At 41.4% G+C, this 23,493-nt stretch overlaps 1 protein-coding gene across 2 annotated transcripts in view; it reads left to right on the top strand.

Annotated features, from left to right (window-relative positions):
• lap4a (Lysosomal-associated transmembrane protein 4A) overlaps nucleotides 1–14,862 on the top strand; it is a 30,542-nt gene extending 15,680 nt beyond the window's left edge. For both annotated transcript variants that reach the window (NM_001140354.1, XM_014204584.3), the window contains 5 exon segments: nucleotides 2,829–2,905; nucleotides 5,042–5,164; nucleotides 6,650–6,745; nucleotides 7,088–7,186; nucleotides 13,187–14,862. In NM_001140354.1, coding sequence (NP_001133826.1) covers nucleotides 2,829–2,905; nucleotides 5,042–5,164; nucleotides 6,650–6,745; nucleotides 7,088–7,186; nucleotides 13,187–13,261 — 470 coding nt within the window. In that variant the 3' untranslated portion in view covers nucleotides 13,262–14,862.
• Nucleotides 14,863–23,493: the final 8,631 nt, after the last annotated feature.

The following is a 23,493-nucleotide window of genomic DNA, read 5'->3' as shown; positions in this document are numbered from 1 at the left end:
ATGCACTCTGTGTGGCTCTACCGTGGGATGCAAATGGCTCAGACCAGGTGGTCATGTTGGCCCGAAACAATTGCTGCACAATAATTCTTCAATTGTTTTTTAAAGGTAATTCAATGTTTGGGCTCATGTTTTTGAGGTTAGATTTTTCTCCCAAAAGCCTTTGACTGACATTATTTTCCAAGACTTAGACCAACACGTTTTTGGATTTGTACTTAGGGTTGCACATTTTGGGGAATATTCAAAGGTGGAAACTTTATGTGGGAATTAACAGAAATATATGCAAATTAATATTAATACCATTTTAATGTAGATGTTTTTTTGCATTGGATATATTTACCATATCATATGGAGACCGAAACATAAACCTTTTGCCTTATCATAAGTAGACATAATTGCAAATTATTAAATCCTTCCAATATAAATTAAAAAAAACAAACAATTTAGTTACAAATTGGACTTTAATTGAGTTGACTCTTCACATGGGCTGATTTCACTGAACAACAAAAAAGGAATATTGAATGATCCCCAATGATCCATCGCATCTCCCAAAAACGTTTTCAACATTCATCTGTAAAATGATAGTCTAGAAACTAAAGCTTTGGTTGTCTTCCTCTCAAGCTTCCATGTCTTCTCACTGGACCTCCTCAATATCCACCTCTTGAACATCAGACTGAGGCCTCATCTTCACTGTCACTTTCCAACCTTGTTGAGGATGGCTCGTTGTCAGGCTCAAAAAGCCTCAAATTTGCCCGGATGGCCACCAATTTTTCAAACCTTGTATTGGTCAGCCTGTTGCGTGCTTTAGTGTGTGTGTGTTCCCAAACAAGGACCAGTTGCGCTCTGAGGTGGCTGTTGGTGGTGGGATTTGGAGGATGATGGAGGCAACGGGAAAGAGCCCCAGATCCACAAAGTCCCTTCCACCAGGTGGCTGATGAGATATGTTGGCACAACTGCCATATTGCATCTCCATCCCAAAGCCCTTGCATGGAAGTGTACTTCGCCAGACTGCCAAGAACCTTGCCCTCATCCAGGCCAAGGTGGCGAGACACCGGCAGTGATGACACCATAGGCCTTGTTGATCTCTGCACCAGACAGGATGCTCTTGCCAGCATACTTGGGATCCAACATGTACGCTGCGGCGTGTATGGGCTTCAGGCAGAGGTCTTCACGCTTTTTGATGTATTTCAGAACTGCAGTGTCCTCTGCTTGGAGCAACAGTGAAGTGGGCAGGGCAGTACAGAGTCTGAACATCAGACAGGATTGCATTGTCTCCCTCAATCCGTGCAATGGCTTCTGCTGTAGGTTTCAGGTGTTTCAGGCTGCTTATCACTCTCTCCCAAATACATCATCTAGGAGGATCCTTTTGATCTTGGAGTGACTCCTTCCCCTCCAGGAGACTGTCAAACATGATGACAACACCACTCCAACGGGTGTTGCTGGGCAGCTTCAATGTGGTGCTCTTATTCTTCTCACTTTGCTTGGTGAGGTAGAGTGCTGCTATAACTTGATGACCCTTCACATACTTAACCATTTCCTTGGCTCTCTTGTAGAGTATATCCATTGTTTAGTTAATTATTTGATGTAGTTAATTATTCCTTGCCCATGAACATTCGACCACCCATCAGAGATGATTGCAATAGTCTGCTTTCTCTATGATTTGCTTGACCTTCACTTGAACTCTGCATCCAGCGAATTAGTAAATAAAGCATGTCTGGTTGGAGGGGTGTATGCTGGGCGACGAACATTCAGAAATCTCTTCCAATACACATTGCCTGTGAGCATCAAAGGTGAACCAGTTCCATACACAGCTCGAGCAAGACATTCATCGGCATTTCTCTGACTACGTTCCTCCATTGAGTCAAAAAAACTTCTGATTTCCAGGACAATAAGGTGTCTGATTCATCATTTTCACCTCGAATCGAAGTAGAGGGACTTTTGTTAGAGGTTGTTTTTTGTGAGTGCTGAGGGAACTTTATGCACTTGGCCAGATTCTGCATCTTTGTTGCATTCTTCACATATGATTTGGTGCAGTATTTGCAAATGTACACAGCTATTCCTTCTACATTAGCTGCAGTGAAATGTCTCCACACATGAGATAGTGCCTGTGGCATTTTCCATAAGATTTTTAAAAAAGAGTAAAAAACAAATACAATTCCATTTACAGATAAATAGATCAGCAGTTAAATTAAACAACTCCTTTGTGAGAATGTTTTAAAATGAAACATGCATGGAAACAGGTGAATTAACACTTAGCAGGCTCAAGCAAGCTAAAACCCACATGATAGCAAAAACTAACTAGCAGAAATTGTTAACAAGTTCGAAATGATTTAAACACATTTTGCTGTAGGCTACTATTTACTAGTTAACAAAAAATCATGTATGTCATAAAATATATTCACCCCACCCCGTATTGTAATCAAAACGTACCAGATAGCATGTAGTCCTTAGCTCAGACCATGTAGTAGTGTGGGCTCAATAGCATCTCATTAGTGTGCAAGATCTTGAGAATCATCTGCACATTTTGATGGAAGAATGCACTGTGCATGCAGAGGGTTGCAATTCCATTGAATTGGGGATAGTTTCACCAAAATATGCCACAGGACCTAGAATTGCCTTGTGTATCCCACAAAAAGGTTCACTATTATAAGTTAACTTTTTTGATGAATTTAAGCAACATTCCCCAAATTCCAGGGCTTAACTTCCCATGGAAAATTTCCAGAAAAATTCAGGAAATTTACCGGGAAGTTTCCCACCCTTTGCAACCCTATTTGTCTTTCAATAAAGTATTTTACCCTAATGAATGTCTCTCTCTATCTGTGTGTGTTTAGAGAATGCCTGTGTGGGATTCGCCATCTCTCTGCTGATGCTCACGATCAGCGCCATGATGGTCTATGGAGCCATTACTGTAAGTTCTTCTGATTTGTATGTCTGTGTGAGCGTGTTTTCATCCACATCCTGTCCACAATGGAATTCACGACAATTACAAATTCTCCAGTCACTCCTCAACATATTTGCTCAAATAACCTGCATAATCTTTCATTCTGACTACTCTCTTGGTTTGTTATGCAAATGTCTGCTCCTAAATACACACGCATGAAAGCCTTGTTTTCCTACTTTCTAATAATAGACCTTTTGGTCACGGCTATTCTAAACCCTGAATGTAAATTTAATGAACGTGTAAAAGCGGGCCTACGACAAATACCCCTGGAGGAGTGGGTAAAATAGGAGGTGGAAATGTTATTGAACCTCAACCATTACGAAGAAAGCGGACTGAAACAGGAAGGAACTACCTGGAGTTGTCAAATAAGAAACACTCATTTTGAGTTTTGCATTGCAAAATGTTTTAAAACGATATGTGCCCTAATGAATACAACTCAGATGGCAGCCCTTTGTCATGTCCTGGTGTCTGAAAAGATCATTTAATGTATTTAATGCTTTTTCAGCAATGGACATTGACTCATTGCATGCAAACTCCTTACTTGTGCATTCTACTGCCCCACCAGGGCAAGCAGAATGTTTGCTACACAACGTTGCTCTAACGATATCATGTTTACCTCACCAGGCCTGCCTGATGGGCATCCACACTGACAGGTTTGTTGGCTATGTGACGTGGACCCGACTAGATCTGCTAGTTTAAATGGCGACGCACAGCTAACACATGCGTCTCGCAGAGTTTCTGCGTAAGCATCGAGCGTTATGCCTTAGCTGTGACTACAGGCTCTTAAGTTACCCTTGTTGATGCCCTGTATTCAGTGTTCACACAGTAGGTCCATTGCTGGCTGTAGCCTCCCCTGCTAAATACCAGTCATGATGACCTAAGCACAGATGTCTACAGTGCCTTCAAAAATCATTCACACCCCTTGACTTTTTTTGTATACATTTGTTTGTGCTACAGCCTGAATTTAAAATGGATTAAATTGAGATTGTGTATCACTGGCCTACACACAATACCCCATAATGTCAAGGTTTGAATATGTTTTTAGAACATTTTAAACAAGTCACATAATAAGTTGCATGGACTCGCACTGTGTGCAATAATAGTGTTTAACATGATTTTTAAATGACTACCTCATCTCTGTATCCCACTCATACAATTATCTGTAAGGTCCCTAAGTCGAGCAGTTAATTTCAAACAGATTCAACCACAGATCAGGGATGTTTTCCAATGTCTCGTAAAGAAACACCTATTGGTTGATGGGGTAAATAATTTGTATATCCCTTTGAGCATGGTGAAGTTATTAATTACACTTCGGATGGATCAACAACCTTGTAGTTACTCCACATTACTAACCTAAGTGACATAGTGAAAAGAAGGAAGCCTGTATACTGTTGAATTTCCCAGCAAGAAAACCAAAAATGTTGCTTAAACAGAAGGGGGAACTAACAAACAGTCACTGACAACAACCAAAATGAAACAGGTGGGTTTTAGGAGGGTGTCCACTGAAAGTTGCATAGCAACAACAACTGGGACCTAAAAAAGATCCACCATGAGCACCCACTACCAAACTTAAAGACAGGAAGCAAACCAAATAGTTGAGCAAAATGAAAACAGGTAAGATCAGACAAAGGAATTTTTTATTTTTTTAATCAAATAGGGAGAGTCAACTAAAGGTGTTGACCCTCCACATCTCTCAAGTCAACTGAAGCACTGGGCCAGCACAGGGGAAACACCTTCCGTCTAACGAGGTGACACCAATCGGTGTGCCCTATGTGCTAAAAGTCCAACCTCGAAACATAAATGGAAAAACCAAAACCTATAACAATACAAAAAAGTATATTTAACCCATTTTGAATTCAGGCTGTAACATGTGGAATAAGTCAAGGGGTATGAATAGTTTTTGAAGGCACTGTACATAGAAACTCTTTGATTTGTGACATCCTCAACATAGTTTAGTACCCAACATTTAGATTAAGCTTTTGCTATGGCTACATATGGCCATTGCTTGACAAACCTCCTGACGAACTCTAGTGAAATGGCCATCCTTTCACACTTTTGTTTAGTAATGTGTGTGTGTGGTTTTTTCCCTTCCTCCCCCCGTAGCATCGTGACGGCTGGCTTATCCCGTTCTTTTGCTACCAGCTCTTTGACTTTGCTCTGAGTTGCCTGGTCGCCATCAGCTCCCTCACCTACCTGCCCAGGATAAAGGACTACATGAAGGAGCTGGTGAGTCATTCTAGCTGACAGGCAGTGATGAAGGACTAGTCTCACAAATCACAATTATGAAGCTAACCACAAGTCTTGTGAATGTTTTTTTAATTTTTATAATTGTTTTATTCTAACAATTAACAGGAACAATTTTATTATGATAACCAGCTGACATTTTTATGATACAGAAAAATAAACATCTGCTATAAAACAGATATCTTAAATAAACATCCAGTTAATGCTCTTGGTTTTCTGGTTAAAGCACAATCAACTGGTGAGGAGGCGCTCCGCGGACCCTAACACTTCAGCTTCACTATACGCGTTGCGTTGCTTTACCTTCAGCGTTGTGTCATTGTGATGTTCTACCTGCTACACAGAGCGCATTGTTTTGAGAGCGAAGGAGCATCTTTATAAAAAATTTCCTTACTGTAACATATTGGTCTATTATGCGTAAGTACCATAGCTTTGTCCAGTTTTTCGCAAGTACTCTCATTGTTTCTAGTGGTTGTACTGAATATCCTCTAATTACACGTTGCTTTTGTTTACATTGTGAACATAGTCAATGTAGCTAGCTAGAGTTTCTGTTAACGTGTAGCTTCTTAACTTCACAAATCTTAGTAAAATAGCCAGTGGTGTCTAGTGGGGGCCATTATGCAACCAAAATCAACTTTATTTCTCATTATTTCAATTCACAAGATGGAATGAATGTGTGTGTCATCCGTCAAAAATGGAACCTCAGCAATTCTGGAGCTTGGACGCTGCCGTTGGATGTGACTCAACGTGAGCAGTATAGCAGCTTTTATTGATTTCAAAGGAAGCATTCCCTAAATGGCTAATGTCTGATGGCAACTCTGCATGCCCGTTTGCTGTAGTGTAGCTGGTCTGTTAGTGTCCAGAAGTAATTTAGCCATGCATTGTAGTCATTGCGATCTCTAGCGTTGCTATTTTCTCAAGTTTTCTCATGTCAATTAACTTGTGACATTCCTGGATTACTCATTATTAAAGCCCGATTTAATCAACAAATACGATGGTCAGTTGAAAAAAGGTTAAGGGTACTTTTTTTTATTAAACAATTGAGACAATCTAAGTCAGATTACTTATATTTAAGGACAGAATCTATATACAATCCCGAAATCAGCTGTAACTGTCAGTAGTAGAACAAAGCTTAAACTATGTTTGCGTGAACCCTAAATATACAGAACATTTATGTTGAGTTAGCTTCCGGGCATGGTAGACTGCTCCTCACCACTCTATGAAAGCAGTTAATTAAAGAAAAACATTCAAATGGGTTGCTGGTTCAAAGTTAGTTTGTATTCAGAGAGAACTGAAGTAATTCTAAGTACTTGGGAAAGTTAGCTGGCTAACTCATTGACCTCGCTCTGTAATATACCCCCCTAGAGGGTTTAAATGTGTTCTCACTATCGTTGTCACCTGGCCTGTCTGTCTTTATGGGGTTTTGTTTAGCTTCTGTATGTGCTGAATGTCTCTCTCCTTGCCTCTCAGCCAGACTTCCCCTACAAGGACAACCTGCTCTCCATGGACTCCAGCTGCCTGCTGCTCTTCGTCCTCGTCTTCTTCACCTTTCTCATCATCATGAAGGTCTCTGGGAAATAGCTGTGATTGAATGCTGCACTCCATTCCCCCCCCCCCCCCCCAACCAGATTCCCAAGAATATGCAATTTATTTGATTTACTGCACTTGTTAGTGTTCATGTGAGATTTGATCTGATTTACCAATCCATGAAAGTACTTTAGTAGACTGATGATAGACCTTGACTGACAGGTCTTTAGTAGATGGGTTATAGACCTTCAGATGCTGAATCAGGGGTGTTTTGAGCTGGGCTGTAACAAAAGCCTGCACACATTGTGGCCCTCTAGGACCAGGTTTGAGCATCACAGGATCAGGTAGAAGGACTAAACATTTTGACCACTTTCCCCTCAGGCTTACCTGATCAACTGTGTGTGGAATTGCTACAAGTACATCAACAACAGGAATGTGCCGGAGATCGCCGTCTACCCTGCCTTTACGGCGCCTCCCCAGGTATGTCTGTGCCTGAAAAGCCCCCACTCGGATTACCGGTAATCACATTTGAAGCATACCTTTCACATCTTTAAGCAGTCTACAAACAGGTTCGGTTTGCTCCTAGCAGAACTTGGCTAGGCGACGCAAACGTCTGTGCTCGAATACTCCCTAAAGACCTTCGCTTGAAAAATGTGAAAATATTATGCCAATATTACTGTTGTTTATCCCTCTTGAGCAACAACATAGCCAGAAATACTTCATCAAAATAGTCTAAGATAAATCAAGAAATCTGTAATTAATGTTGACAATTTTTCAGAGGTCTAAATGTTTGGAGCAGTATTTAAAGTGAAAAGATTTGCATGAAAACTAGTAGCCTCTTGTTGAATGACAACAAACGCTTAATTGAAGAATCCCGTCCATAGTTCCATCTTCCACTAGGAGTAGCACTGTTGACCATTCACAGACGAAGGGGCGTGGACTTTGTCTACCGAACTTCGACTTGCCTCGAGAAAAAAATGTGTGCTCGATCAACCGAAGGAAAAACTGGCGAATAAAAATAACTGTTTTCCACAAGCACAAGTTGCCAGCCCAATAATTAAAAAAAGTAGCAAGCCAGGCTCCCCGGTTTAAGACATTTTTGCAGAACAAACTCTATTTTGGTGACCTCTGGTACATTCTAATGCTAGATTGTATTTTCACACTAATTAGTGTTAGTTTTATCAGCTGGTGTGCAATATGATATAAAACACAGGAAACATTTGAATTTTGACTGCATTGGACCTTTAAAAGAATCCTATAAGAGTCTGCTGACTTCCACGTGCTTCAAGCTTCCTTTTTTAAGAGAGATGAGAAAATACATCTGCCAGACAGGTATGATTGAAGAATGAAGCAGGTGTCAAACATTGGCTTTGCTACACAGAAAGCAGCAGTTGACTACTCCATTGTCAATACTTTGATTAAGTCACTATCTTTGAAATATCATAAGTATCATTCTTTTTATTCAATCTGTTTTATTTGATCATATTTTGGACCAGAGTTAGGCTCTCTCCACTAGCCTACCTATTGTTTTTGCAGTGAAGAGGATTCAGCATCTTCATCAAATGTTTGCATAATTAATCTGCAGATAATAGCAAAAAGGGAGCCAAATGAACAGCTCTCTTACCGATGGAATTTGGTAGGCTACTGACGAGTCACTCACTTTAACGTCACTGTCTGGCAAGTCCTGATGGACTTCATATAAAAAAATACAAACAAGATCTTTACTTGTCCCGATGTGATACTATGGACATACACTGTGTACAAAACATTAAGCATTCTTTCCATGACATCGCCTGACCAGGTGATTCCGGGTGACAACTATGATCCCTTATTGATGTCACCTGTTAAATCCACTTCAATTAGTGTAGATGAATGGGAGGAGACAGGTTAAAGAGAGATTTTTAAGCCTTGAGACAATTTTGACATGGATTGCGTATGTGTGCCATTGAGGGTGAATGGGCCAGAAAGATTTAATTGCCTTTTGAACGGGGTATGTTAGTAGGTGCCAGGTGCACCAGTTTTTGTGTCAAGAACTGCAATGCTGCTGGGTTTTTAAAACTTAAGTTTCCTGTGTGTATCAAGAATGGTCCACCACTCAAAGGACATTAGGCCAACTTGGCACACCTGTGGGAAACATTGGAGTCAACATGGGCCATTCAGCACCTTGTAGAGTCAATGCCTGACAAATTGAGGCGGTTCTGAGGGCAAAGGGGGGTGCAACTCAATATTAAGAAGGTCTTAATGTTTGTGGACTCAGTGTATAACTAACTACATTGTATGATTTATTAAGGATATACAGAACCAGTCAAAAGTTTGGACACGCCTACTCATTCAAGGGATTTTCTTAATTTTTTTTTAACCTTTTTCTACATTGTAGAAGAATAATGAAGACACAAAAATTATGAAATAACACATGTGGAATCGTGTAGTAACTAAAGTGTTAATACAAAAAATATATATTTTTTAGAATCTTCAAAGTAACCATACTTTGCCTTGATGACAGCTTTGCACACTCTTGGCATTCTCTCAACCAGCTTCACCTGGAATACTTTTCCAACAGTCTTGAAGGCGTTCCCACATATGCTGAGCACTTGTTGGCTGCTTTTCCTTCACTGTGGTCCAACTCATTCCAAACCATCTCAGTTGGGTTGAGGTCGGGTGATTGTGGAGGCCAGGTCATCTGATGTAGCACTCCATCAATCTACTTCTTGGTCAAATAGCCCTTACAAAGCCTAAGGGTTTGTTGGGTCATTGTCCTGTTGAAAAATAAATGATAGTCCCACTAAGTGCAAACCAGATGGGATGGCGTATTGCTGGAGAATGCTGTGGTAGCCATGCTGGTTAAGTGTGCCTTGAATTCTAATCACTGACAGTGTCACCTGCAAAGCACCATCACACCTCCATGCTTCGTGGTGGGAACCACACATGCAGAGATCATCCGTTCACCTACTCTGCATCTCACAAAGACACGGCAGTTGGACCAAAAATCTCAAATTTGACTCATCAGACCAAAGGACAGATTTCCATGTCCGTTGCTTGTGTTTCTTGCCCAAGCAAGCCTCCTTCTTATTGGTGTCCTTTAGTAGTGATTTCTTTGCAGTAATTTGACCATGAAGGCCTGATTTCACATTTGATGTATCTGTCACTTGAACTCTGAAGCATTTATTTGGGCTGCAATTTCTGAGGCTGGTAACTTATGCTCTGCAGCAGAGGTAACTCTGAGTCTTCCTTTCCTGTGGCGGTCCTCATGAGTGCCAGTTTGATCATAGCGCTTTATGGTTTTTGCGACTGCACTTGAAGAAACTTTGAAAGTTCTTGACATTTTCCTGATTTGATTTATGTTTACATCTTAAAGTAATGATGGGCTGTCGTTTCTCTTTGCTTATTTGAGCTGTTCTTGCCATAATGTGGACTTGGTATTTTACCAAATAGGGCTATCTTCTGTATAGCACCCCTACCTTGTTGGCTGGAAAGAAATTCCACAATTATTTTTAACAAGGCACACCTGTTAATTGAAATGCATTCCAGGTGACTACCTCATGAAGCTGGTCGAGAGAATGCCGAGAGTGTTCAAAGCTGTCATCAAGGTAATGGGTGGCTACTTTGAAGAATCTAAAATATATTTTGATTGTTTAACACTTTTTTTGGGTAGTGCATGATTCCATATGTGTTATTTCATCACTTTTATTCTACAATGTAGAAAATAGTAAAAAAAAATAAAAAAAAATTGAATGAGTAGGTGTCAACTTTTGACTGGTACTGTTGAGATTAACTTTATTGACTCAGTTTGACACCTTTTAAAGACTAGTCAAGCTTGCTGTTTGACAGTAATTGGCCTATGTGCCACCACTCCGTGGCTGCATATGAAACTAGCCAGGGTGCAAAGTTAAATTCTCACTGGCCTGGAGTGGTGATCTACTGGCCTGAACATGGTGTAGTTCTTAAATGCATTGTGGACATGCAGGGCCTATAGGTTGACATGCTTTCTCTCTATATTCACCTATTAATTGGCTACATTTGGTTATTATGATATGTATTAAACATCTGTGTAATATAATTTAGCAATGCAAGTCATTCGTCCATTCTTTAGAACTGCATTCTATTAATTGCAGTCATTTTTGTTTCTAAATTGTCATTTTGTGAAGATTTTAAAACAGGACACTGCCCCTGTAAAGACAAACGTTCCAGAAGAGCAATCGACATGGCTACAGTAGGCTTGCCAAGACAAATGCTACTGCTTGAGATGTTGTGACTCGTGGGAGCATGGTGGTGCTTGAATGAATGGCCAATCATATTGCTCAAATACAAATAGCATGACATTTACGTGTGTAGTCTTCAATGGTAGACTGACCGAGCAGGTAAATGTTGAATTGGAATGCGAAAAGTTACTGTCTCTGTCGGGACAGTGACTGACGAGATCCACTGGCCCCACACACATTTTTACTGGCCCCGGGTCAGTGGTCCATCAATGATGTCGGACCCTGAATGTAAAATAAATTAATGTGTCTGAAAACAATGGGCTTAGTGGATTTTGCCTTATTTTTACCACATTATATGGGATGTGCGACTCATTCATGCTCTCTCCCTCCGTGTAAAGAAATTTGACTGGAACCACAGCGTACACATCACACACACCAAAGTTACCAAGAGGCGGGACAGATGACTGCCAAACCAGCAGTGTTTCTCTGTCATCGTTCACTTTGTGACTGACCAGGCGCCTGTACTATATCAATAGATCGCAAGAAAGTGCGTTTTGTTCATTCTAGCGGAAGAGGGCTCTGCAGTCTTTCTGACTAGAGTTGAAAAGTAGCTTAGTTAATTTAACCTGTCTGGGAACCCTAGTCAACAGCCAGTGGAATCGCGTCGCGTGAAATACAAATACCTCATAAATGCTATAACTTCAATTTCTCATAAATGCTATAACTTCAATTTCTCAAACATATGACTATTTTACACCATTTTATAGATGCACCTCTCCTGAATCGAACCACGTTGTCCGATTTTCAAAAAGGCTTTACAGCAAAAGCAAAACATTCGATTATGTTAGGAGAGTACCCTGCCAAAAAAAAACACACTGCCATTTTCAAAGCAACTAGCATGCATCACAAATACCCAAAACACAGCTAAATGCAGCACTAACCTTTGACAATCTTCATCAGATGACACTCCTAGGACATCATGTTACACAATACATGCATTTTTTGTTCGATAAAGTTCATATTTATATATAAAAACAGCATTTTACATCGGCGCGTGATGTTCAGAAAACATTTTCCCTCAAATGCTTCCGGTGATCAGCGCTACAATTTACAAAATTACTATTCTAAAACATTGTTAAAATGTAATATTGTCATTCAAAGAATTATAGATTAACATCTCGTGAATGCAACCGCATTGCCAGATTTAAAAATAACTTTACTGGGAAATCACACTTTGCAATAAACGACGTGGTATGCTCAGAAAAATAGGCTAAGCGATACATGTTAGCGCCATCTTGGAACCATCTAAAATCAAATATACTATTGTAAATATTCCCTTACCTTTGATTATCTTCATCAGAAGGCACTTCCAGGTATCCCAGGTCCACAACAAATGTAGTTTTGTTCGAAAAAGTTAATAATTTATGTCCCAATAGCTCCTTCTTGTTAGCGCGTTCCGAAGGCTACTCATAATGTACGAGGCGCGCTGGACTTGTCGTCACGAATGTGCAAAAAAAATATATTTACGTTCGTTCAAACATGTCAAACGTTGTATAACATAAATCTTTAGGGCCTTTTTCAACCAGAGCTTCAATAATATTCAAGGCGGACGATTGCATTGTCTTACTAAACGTTTCAGAACAAAAGGGTTCCCATGGGCGCCCGTGTCATAGTAGTAATGGCCCTCCCCCTGTGACCAACTTCCCAAGCCTCTCTTTGGGTCAGTTTCTACCATAGAAGACTCAAACCACTTTGTAAAGACTGTTGACATCTAGTGGAAGCCTTAGGAAGTGCTAAATGATTAATAAGTCCCTGTGTGTTTCAATGGCAAAGGCTTGAAAGTGATTCCACACATCAGATTTCCTCTTCCTGTTAGGATTTGTCTCAGGGTGTTTTCTATCCAAATCTACTAATTATATGCATATTCTAGTTACTGGGCAGGCGTAGTAACCAGATGAAATCGGGTACGTTTTTTTTTCCGGCCGTGCAAATACTGCCCCCATCCCCAACAGGTTTTAAGTGGAAAAAGTAGCCGACTGTACAGACTAATTTAATCTCGACAGTCGGCGCTAGTGGAAAACACTTAAAACGTCATAATATATGCGCATTACTGATACAGTACACCCAGTCTCCTTCCCAGATTGTTTAAGAGACAGATTATAGCATTATCAAATGTCGCTAATATCTCTGGTCCTTTCACACTGCGAAGTTGGCTATATTTATAAATTGATTTATTGTTTAATGAAATGAATGTAATGATTAACTTTCTCTCTCTCCTCAGTACATCCTGCCCACCTACGAAATGGCAATGAAGATGCCAGAGAAAGAGCTCCCTCCCCCCTACATGCCTGCCTGAAGACCCCCCTCTCGTGTGTGTGTGTGTGGCCTCCCACAGTTTGCCATTTTTAACTCAGCAGTGCATTTCTAGAGGGATACTCTTTAAAGGCCCAGTGCAGTCAAAAACGTGATATTCCTTGTTTTTATATACATTTCTACACTGAGGTTGGAATAATACTGTAAAAATGATAAATGCCCTTCAAGTTTCAAGTTGTATGTATGCGATACACATGGGAGACACTGAATGCTTACTTACAGGTTCCTTCTCGACAATGCAACAATAATAAGAAACAATAAAAGATGAGAATATTAACAAAGTATAAATGGCTCAGTAGAATAACATTTTTACCATGATTATAATACAGGAAGGCACAAATTATAGTCCAATATTTGTGTGTTTTGGGGGCAAGTGGTTAAATTGTGTAATATTTAGCCCTTTTAGTGTAAGAGCTGTTTGAAAAGCGTGCCTAAAATATTTGCCTGTTTTGGTGGGATGGAGTTTTGACCTTCCATGGTGACATCACCATGTAGTAAATTAGTTAATAGACCAATAAGGAAAGAGTCCAAACTTCTTTTCCAATAGAGGCAAATTTTCAGACCACTCCAACAGCAAAATTCTTGCTTCGGAAATTGCTCTTTGCTAAGAAGCAGTTTTTGTTTTCAATTAAAATGGTCAAAAACAAACAATCACTGTAAGGTGCTTTAATTGTTACCCAGAAATGATTTCATATTTAGATAAAAACAGGCCCTGTAACATTCAAACCCAGACCCCATAATATTGTAGATAAGTGAAAGGAGAGTGGAGGAGGAGATCAAGTAGTCTGCCATCGGATGACGTGAAATGTGTAAAGCGATGAAAGTTTTCCGATCTTTTCTCCCCCCCGTCTTTTTGATGTCTTAGTTAAAAACAAAAAGTTATTGTGAAAGTACCATCGCTTGAATGCCTACCACCAGTTAGTTCATCTTCAGAATAAACACCATCCTTTCCTTATAGATTGATATTGTATGACTATAAAAAATAAACATTCTTAAGACAATCCACTTATGATCTCTTATCTTATCGTTCATTTCTGGGGGTTTTTTTGGCTTAAAATCTAGATTATTTTGTCCAAAGAGTTTGTCGGGGACATCTGTAGCAGTTTTATCTCTTCATCCCTTTATTTATTTAGCCTTGGATGTCCATCAGTTAATCCGCCACCTGTGTGTGCCACGTCCATTATCCTCTGCCTTCTTCTGTGTGACCCTGCGTTGTTAGCTTAGTAAAGCTAGTGAATTGTGTTGCAGTTAAATGACCTGATGCTGCTAGTTAAAGTGAAAGTACACTCCAAACCCAAAGTTTGTCAGATGTTTTCAGACCTCAAAAGTAGTCTGTCAAGGTAAGTCTTATTTTATCTCAACAAAAGTCCACTGGAGGTCTGAAAACATCTGATAAATGTTGGTTTTGGAATCGATTGTCCTGTTTAAGGAGAGAGATGCCTTATCAGGAAAGTGGAGGGAATAAATGGCTAATTTTGTGAACAGTGGTGGCTGCATGCTACTCTTTCTGCCTTTTTCTTTACATTTTGTTTTGATCCTTGTGAAAAACACATTCAATAAACATTTTAAAACATTTATTCATCACCTGACTGAGCAGTGTGTCTTTTCTTTTTACCTGATATGAGCAAAGAAATGGCATTACTTTTTGTTGGGGATTTATTTGGTTCTGTACTCAATCTGAAGTGGATTTATACGAAACATACTCTATTTCTTGGATGAAGCATACAGTAGGAGTTCTTTCTTGGATGTAGCCTACGGTAGTAGTGGACGCCGCAGGAGTGTTTTGTGAGACTGGCCTACAGAATGACATTCATTATTAAAATCTATTTGGAGGCAGCTTCTCAATACTGAATAATAGATCTGGCGCCATCTCATGTCAGTAAATTATGAAAATAATAATGCTATTTTGAATTGCAAGCTCAGTGCTCTAAAGCCTTGTTTACACTGCAGGCATTAATGCTCAAAACAGTTTTGTTTTCCAAATCCGTTTTATCTGTGTTCAGACAGTTAATTGCTGACATGGCTACACTAGTTGTCATAGTAACGACAGGTGTGGATGCAGTGGTGTATGCTGATTGGTTGTCGCGCTCTTCGTTCTATCACTTAGAAGTAATTTAGCAAGGTAAGGTGACAATGCCTGCATGGACGTTTCCCAGTTGCTATGGACATTTCACAGTTGCTTTGAATGTTCAAAATCATAGTTTAAGAACACATTTAAAGCCTTAAAGGATAAGATGATCCAACTTTCAAAACAAGTCCTTTTTGGCTAGCAACAGCACTCAACTAACTAAACTCACCAAAAAAAGAAATGTCCTCCCACTGTCAACTGGGTTTATTTTCAGCAAACTTAACATGTGTAAATATTTGTATGAACATAAGATTCAACAACTGAGACATAAACTGAACAAGTTCCACAGACGTGACTAACAGAAATTGAATAATGTGTCCCTGAACGAAGGGAGGGAGGGGGGGGGGGGGGGGGGTCAAATGTAACAGTCAGTACCTGGTGTGGCCACCAGCTGCATAATGTACTGCAGTGCATCTCCTCATGGACTGCACCAGATTTGACAGTTCTTGCTGTGAGATGTTACCCCACTCTTCCACCAAGGCACCTGCAAGTTCCTGGACTTTTCTAGGGGGAATGGCCCTAGCCCTCACCCTCTGATCCAACAGGTCCCAGACGTGCTCAATGGGATTGAGATCCTGGCTCTTCACTGGCTATGGCAGATCACTGACATTCCTGTTTTGCAGGAAATCACGCACAGAACGAGCGGTATGACTGGTGGCGTTGTCATGCTGGAGGGTCATGTCAGGATGAGCCTGCAGGAAGGGTACCACATGAGGGAGGAGGATGTCTTCCCTGTAACGCACAGCGTTGAGATTTCCTGCAATGATAAGCTCAGTCTGATGATGCTGTGACACACTGCCCCAGACCATGACGGACCCTGCACCTCCAAATCAATCCCGCTCCAGAGTACAGGCCTTGGTGTAACGCTCATTCCGTCGAAGATAAATGCGAATCCGACCATCACCCCTGGTGAGACAAAACCGCGTCTCGTGAGTGAAGAGCACTTTTTGCCAGTCCTGTCTGTTCCAGCAATGGTGGGTTTCTGCCCATAGGCAACGTTGTTGCCAGTGATGTCTGGTAAGGACCTACCTTACAACAGGCCTACAAGCCCTAAGTCCAGCCTCTCTCAGCCTATTGCGGACAATCTGAGCACTGATGGAGGGATTGTGCTTTCCTGGTGTAACTCGGGCAGTTGTTGTTGCCATCCTGTACCTGTCCCGCTGGTGTAATGTTCAGATGTACCGATCCTGTGCAGGTGTTACACGTGGTCTGCCACTGCGAGGACGATCAGCTGTCCGTCCTGTCTCCCTGTAGCGCTGTCTTAGTCATCTCACAGTACGAACATTGCAATTTATTGCCCTGGCCACATCTGCAGTCCTCATGCTTCCTTGCAGCGTGCCCAAGGCACGTTCACGCAGATGAGCAGGGATCCTGGGCATCTTTCTTTGAGTGTTTTTCAGAGTCGGTAGAAAGGCCTCTTAAGCGTCCTAAGTTTTCATAACTTTGACCTTAATTGCCTACCATCTGTAAGCTGTTAGTGTCTTAACGACCGTTCCACAGGTGCATGTTCATTAATTGTTTATGGTTCATTGAACAAGCATGGGAAACAGTGATTAAACCCTTTACAATGAAGATCTGTGAAGTTATTTGGATTTTTACGAATTATCTTTGAAAGACAGGGTCCTGAAAAAGGGACGTTTCTTTTTTTGCTGAGTTTAGCAAGGTAGCTGTTTTAGCTTATTAGCACATTCACCAATTTGTAAACAATTAACAAGCTAGTTAGCTACCACATCCCTTCTGAAAAAAGATTATAGTCAGAGTGTAGTATAACTGCAGTATGCTGCAAATACTTTGTCCAAAATAACTTTATTTTACTGCAGTAATTTTGCAGTATAACTGCAGTTTGTGTTATTCTGTAAAATGGTATAGAATCAGCTTGATCCCCTCTGTCGAAGACGCATGGACCTTCTTTTTTATATTTTCAGCGGTATTATTAACAATCACACCCCCATAAAGAAAATGAGAATTAAAAACGGGTTCAGCCCCTGGTTCGACCGTGATCTTACAGAGTTACTCCACCTCAATAATTGCATTTGGTGAAAGGCTCGGCACACACATACTCAGGCTGAATGGCTCTCATTCAAGCAAATGAGAAATAAGTGCACTCAGGCTATCCGGAAAGCCAAAGTTAGTTACTTTAAGGCAAGGGCTGATTTCAAAGCATTACATGGGCTTGCTCCTACCTATCTTTCCGATTTGGTCCTGCCGTACATACCTACACGTGCGCTACGGTCACAAGACGCAGGCCTCCTTACTGTGTCTAGAATTTCTAAGCAAACAGCTGGAGGCAGGGCTTTCTTCTATAGAGCTCCATTTTTATGGAATGGTCTGCTTATCCATGTGAGAGACGCAGACTCGGTCTCAAACTTTAAGTCTTTATTGAAGACTCATCTCTTCAGTATGTCCTATGATTGAGTGTAGTCTGGCCTAGGAGTGTGAAGGTGAACAGAAATGCACTGGAGCAACTAACCACCCTTGCTGTCTCTGCCTGGCCGGTTCCCTTCTCTTCACTGGGATTCTCTGCCTCAAACCCTATTACAGGGGCTGAGTCACTGGCTTACTGGTGCTCTTCCATGCCGTCCCTAGGAGTGGTGCGTCACTTGAGTGGGTTGAGTCACTGACGTGATCTTCCTGTCCGGGTTGGTGCCCCCCTTGGGTTTGTGCCATGGGGGAGATCTTCGTTGGCTATACTCTGCCTTGTCTCAGGATGGTAAGTTGGTGATTGAAGATATCCCTCTCGTGGTGTGGGGGCTGTGCTTTGGCAAAGTGGGTGGCGTTATATCCTGCCTGTTTGTCCCAGTCCGGGGGTATCGTCGGACGGGGCCACAGTCTCTCCCGACCCCTCCTGTCTCAGCCTCCAGTATTTATGTTGCAATAGTTTATGTGTCGGAGGCTAGGGTCAGTCTATTACATCTGGAGTATCTTTCCTGTATATCCGGTGTCCTGTATGAATTTAAGTATGCTCTCTCTAATTCTCTCTCTCTTTCTTTCTTTCTCTCTGAGGACCTGAGCCCTAGGATCATGACTCAGGACTACCTGGCCTGATGACTCCTTGCTGTCCCCAGTCCACCTGGTCGTGCTGCTGCTCCAGTTTGTTCCCCCCCTTTTTTTTCAATTTTCACCTAAAATGACATACCCAAATCTAACTGGCTGTAGCTCAGGACCTGAAGCAAGGATATGCATTTTCTTGACAGCATTTGAAAGGAAACACTTTGAAGTTTGTGGAAATGTGAATTGATTGTAGGAGTATATAACACATTAGATATGGTACCATCATCTTTGAAATGCAAGAGAAAGGCCATCATGTATTTATACAGCCCAGGTGCAATTTCGATTTTGGCCACTAGATGGCAGCAGTGCACGTGCAAAGTTTTAGACCGATCCAATGAACCATTGCATATATGTTCAAAATGTTGTATCAAGACTGCCCAAATGTGCCTAATTGGTTTATCAATACATTTTCAAGTTCATAATTTGTGCACTCTCCTCAAACAATAGCATGGTATTCTTTCACTCTAATACCTACTGTTAATTGGACAGTGCAGTTACATTAACAAGAATGTAAGTTTTCTGCCCATATCAGATATGTCTATGTCCTGGGAAATGTTCAAGTTACTTACAACCTCATGCTAATCACATTAGGCTACGTTAGCTTAACTGTCCCATGGGGGCGACACCGATCCTGTAGAGGTTTGTAAGAGGGAGGTGACCGGTGGATGAGGTGAGGCGAATGAGCAGTAAGAAAAGTGAGGGTGGAGTAGAAAGTACTACAGTGCAGTTAGAGTTTGAAGGGAATCTTCCGAAACGAGTACATCTAGGATTCATCAGCTTTTATGTTAGGGAGTTTGTGCCAGCGCCGCTTTGGTGCTTTAAGTGTCAGCACATGGGACATGCAGCTAGCATCTGTAAGGGGCAGAGACGTTGTGTGAGGTGTGGGGGACCACATGAATATGGCAAGTGTGGAGTGGAGGCCAAGGCAAGGTGCTGTAATCACACAAGTACTGGTATTTAACCCTTTCTCCTATGCTGAGTCTCCTCCTTACACATCTGAACAGCCAGTACACCTCTGTTGCTTGACAGAACTTTAGTGATATCTGTTCTTCCTCACTTCATCTGACCTGAACTCGGCCCAAATTCCTCACTCCACCCCAACTGCCTTGATGACAGCTTTGCACACTATTGGCATTCTCTCAACCAGCTTCATGAGGTAGTCACCTGGAATGCATTCCAATTAACAGGTGCCTTCTTAAAAGTTAATTTGTGGAATTTCTTTCCTTCTTAATGCATTTGAGCAAATCAGTTGTGTTGTGAGTAGGGGGGAGGGGGGGGGAGGTTTGTACAGACAATAGCCCTAGTTAGTAAAAGACCAAGTCCATATTATGGCAAGAACAGCTCAAATAATCAAAGAGAAATGACATTTCGTTATTACTTTAAGACATGAAGGTCAGTCAACACAGAACATTTCAAGAACTTTTAAAGTTTCTTCAAGTGGAGTCGCAAAAACCATCAAGTGCTATGATGAAACTGGCTCTCACGAGGACCGCCACAGGAAAGGAAGACCCAGAGTTACCTCTGCTGCAGAGGATATGTTCATTAAAAAGTTACCAGCCTCAGAAATTGCAGCCCAAATAAATGCTTCACAGAGTTCAAGTAACAGACACATCTCAACATCAACTGTTCAGAGGAGACTGTGAATCAGGCCTTCATGGTCGAATTGCTGCAAAGAAACCACTAGTAAAGGACACCAATAAGAAGAAGAGACTTGCTTGGGCAAAGAAACACGAGCAGTGGACATTAGACCGGTGGAAATTAGTCCTTTGGGCTGGAGTCCAAATTGGAGATTTTTGGTTCCATCCGCTGTGTCTTTGTGAGAAAGATCATCTCCAATGTAAAGCATGGAGAAGGAGGTGTTATGGTGTGGGGCTGCTTTGCTGGTGACACTGTCTGTGATTTATTTAGAATTCAAAGCACACTTAACCAGCATGGCTACGAAAGCATTCTGCAGCAATACACCAACCCAGCTGGTGTGGGCTTAGTGGGCTTATCATTTGTTTTTCAACAGGACAATGACCAACACACCTCCAGGCTGTGCAAGGGCTATTTTACAGAGAAGGGGAGTGATGGAGTGCTGCATCAGATTACCTGGCCTCCACAATCCCCCGACCACAACCAAATTGAGATGGTTTGGGATGAGTCGGACCACAGAGTGAAGGAAAAGCAGCAAACAAGTGCTCAGCAAATGTGGGAACTCTGTTGGAAAAGCATTCCAGGTGAAGTTGGTAGAGAATGCCAAGAGTGCGCAAAGCTGTCAAGGCAAAATGTGGCTATTTGAAGAATCTCAAATACAAAATATATCTTGATTTTAACACTTCTTTGGTTAATACATGATTCCATATTTGTTATTTCATAGTTAATGTATTCACTATTATTCTACATTGTAGAACATAGTAAAAATAAAGAAAAACCCTTGAATGAGTAGATATCCTAAAACTTTTGACCGGTTGTGTATAACTACTAATGTTCAGTAGCTAGCTAACATACCAGTACATAGTGCTGTAATGATATCCAATGTGGTTCGTAAGGACAGCGTAGCTAACAAATTGTCAGCCAACATAACGTGTAAGGTAACTTATTTAAAAAGTCATTACATTGACTACCCCTTGGTCGTTAGGGCAACTCTGGTCTCCGATGTGGGGGGGGGGGGGGGGGGGGGGTTCACACCTAGCTCGGCTATTAGACTACTCTTTAGTAAAGGTCGAATAGTCTATTGTTCAGCTATTAGCCCAACTATTAGCACAACCGAATGGCTCGCTTGTGGGCGTGCTGGCAGGATAGGGCAGCGTCTTCAGTTGCGCGTCAAGAATTCTGCATACAGTAGCACGTTTGTATGAAGGTGTGGTTAATCACAGGCAAATTGTTATATGCTATGGAGGTACATTTGTGTCGAGAGCAAAACCTTTATTTTCAAATAATTCTTCTGAAAGCACATTCCCGCCCCCGACACAAAAGGATGTCAAAGCGGACACCTACGAAGATGGCATCTCAGGTAAGCGGCACTGGGCTGTATTGACGCATCCTAAAAAATGACATGTGCTGCTTTAGATTGAACGGTCATATCTCAGTTATTGTTTTCTTTACTTTCAGAGAGCGAGCTGACCTGAGGACCAGGCAGTGGAAGCTTTATTGCTGGCATAAAAAGTGTCCATAACCAGAGGTAATTAAACTGTTCTGTTTTTTTTCTCCATGTCTGCCTGTCTTGTTGTACATGGAACCTGTCTCACATGCATGAATTACAAAACCCTTAAGATGTCAGCTGCTAATTTACTCCACATAAACACAGCCATTTTCACTGGACTATCTGTTGCTGCCAAGTCATGATTTCCCTGGGGGTTAGCCTCACAATAACCAAGTGGTGAGAAACACAGCCCTCTATATTTAAATATTTCAGGTACACTCTGAAAGAAGATACTGTGTGACGCAGACACCTGTTGGCATTATCCTCGTGGGTCTGTTTTTCAGCTTAAAGTACTCTGTAGCCACTAAATCCTCTAGGTTATATCAGCTGTTTTGGTGAACCCCTCCCGCATCTGAACTGGCTGACAGAGGGCACAGAATGATCATAGGTGAGATGTCACTTGATTGAGTCAACACAAAGTATTATTAAAGACATGCTTTACATTGAAATCCCAGAGTTAATGATCCAAGGTCAGTTTTGCATTTCACCTCCTGATTTAAGATGACTGACCATGTTAATCATGCTCTCTCGTCTGCAGGTATGTTTTGATGTGAGAGGAAGCCAGTCCCGTCACTGGCCCCCCCAAGGTTAGGAGACAGGTCATCACAATTGCGCTGAGAGAATATTAGGGTAGCACTGTCATCCATGAATCATATGCCGTCTGCCGCTGTTCTTACCTCGTCTTCTAATGCACACCATACGTGCATTGAAGTACAGATTTGCCTACCTTTATTTAACTAGGCAAGTCAGTTAATGACGGCCTTGTTCAGGGGCAGATTTTTACCTTGTCGGCTCGGGGATTCGATCTTGCAACCTTCCGGTTACTAGTCCAACGCTCTGGCCGCCCAAGATTGAACTTGCATTTTAATTGTATTATTATAAATACACTTCAATAAAGCATTTCATATTCTCCACTGGTTGAAATACTAGCCGGTGTCCTCAGATATGCATAGGGTTTTTTTCCCCCCTTTATATGAATTACAAATCAATCATGTTTAGTCTATTGCATAGTTACACAATGTGTAATCATTGATATCCCAGGAGCAGTAAACAGTTGAAGTGTAATACATGCATGCAGACACCGCATCATTTAAACAATGGCGTTTGATATGACTGAAAAAGAATCTGTCATACCTGAACCGCACATGATCAGTGAATATAGTCAATGTACAGGCTACAATATGGGGACTTGCATCCTTGGCACAATATATTCTACTCTAGGCTTCATAGATTGGTATGAACTTTACGTTTTAGGGTCCATACCCAGATCGGCTACATAGTCATTTTTAATCCGACACAATAAGCAAGTAAATAGTTAGCCAGCTAGATTCTTTACATCCACTGTTTCACAAGACAACAGCCTGGTTTGCTGGTTCTCAGGAGTCCCTAAAAAGACAAATTCATTCTCCTAACACTAGCTAATTTACCTTTGACAAAATATAGACGCACATTAACATATTCCTCTCAAATTGTACATTTGCTTGACTCGTTAAGACACCTTCCATCTGTTTTGTCAGCCAGCTTCGTTGAACGCCACAAGGCAAGGGTGGCTCGCGTCAAAATTCGTCTTTGGAACGATTGGTCATAACAAAACCTTGGGACCCAAATGCATAATGAGTGCGCCAACTCCCCCTTGTGGTGGTCTGGAGCAATGAAGCTGGGTACCTCTAAGTCCCGCAACTTTTAAAGGAGGAACCACTGTCTCTTCACAGTCCCCGCTGTTCCGTAAGGTGTTTCTTTGAATCTGATCCTGAGATTGTGAAGAGACCTGTGGTGGCATATGCATGGGTAGTTTTAAAAAACAGACAGCTCGGTACATTCAGCTTGTCAACACTTCTTACAAAAACAAGTA

The sequence above is a fragment of the Salmo salar genome, chromosome 06, assembly GCF_965601325.2.
Source record: "Salmo salar chromosome 06, fSalSal1, whole genome shotgun sequence".
NCBI lineage: Eukaryota > Metazoa > Chordata > Actinopteri > Salmoniformes > Salmonidae > Salmo > Salmo salar.
Note: the sequence above shows the minus strand (reverse complement) of the source record. Positions and strands in the feature narration are given on the sequence as shown.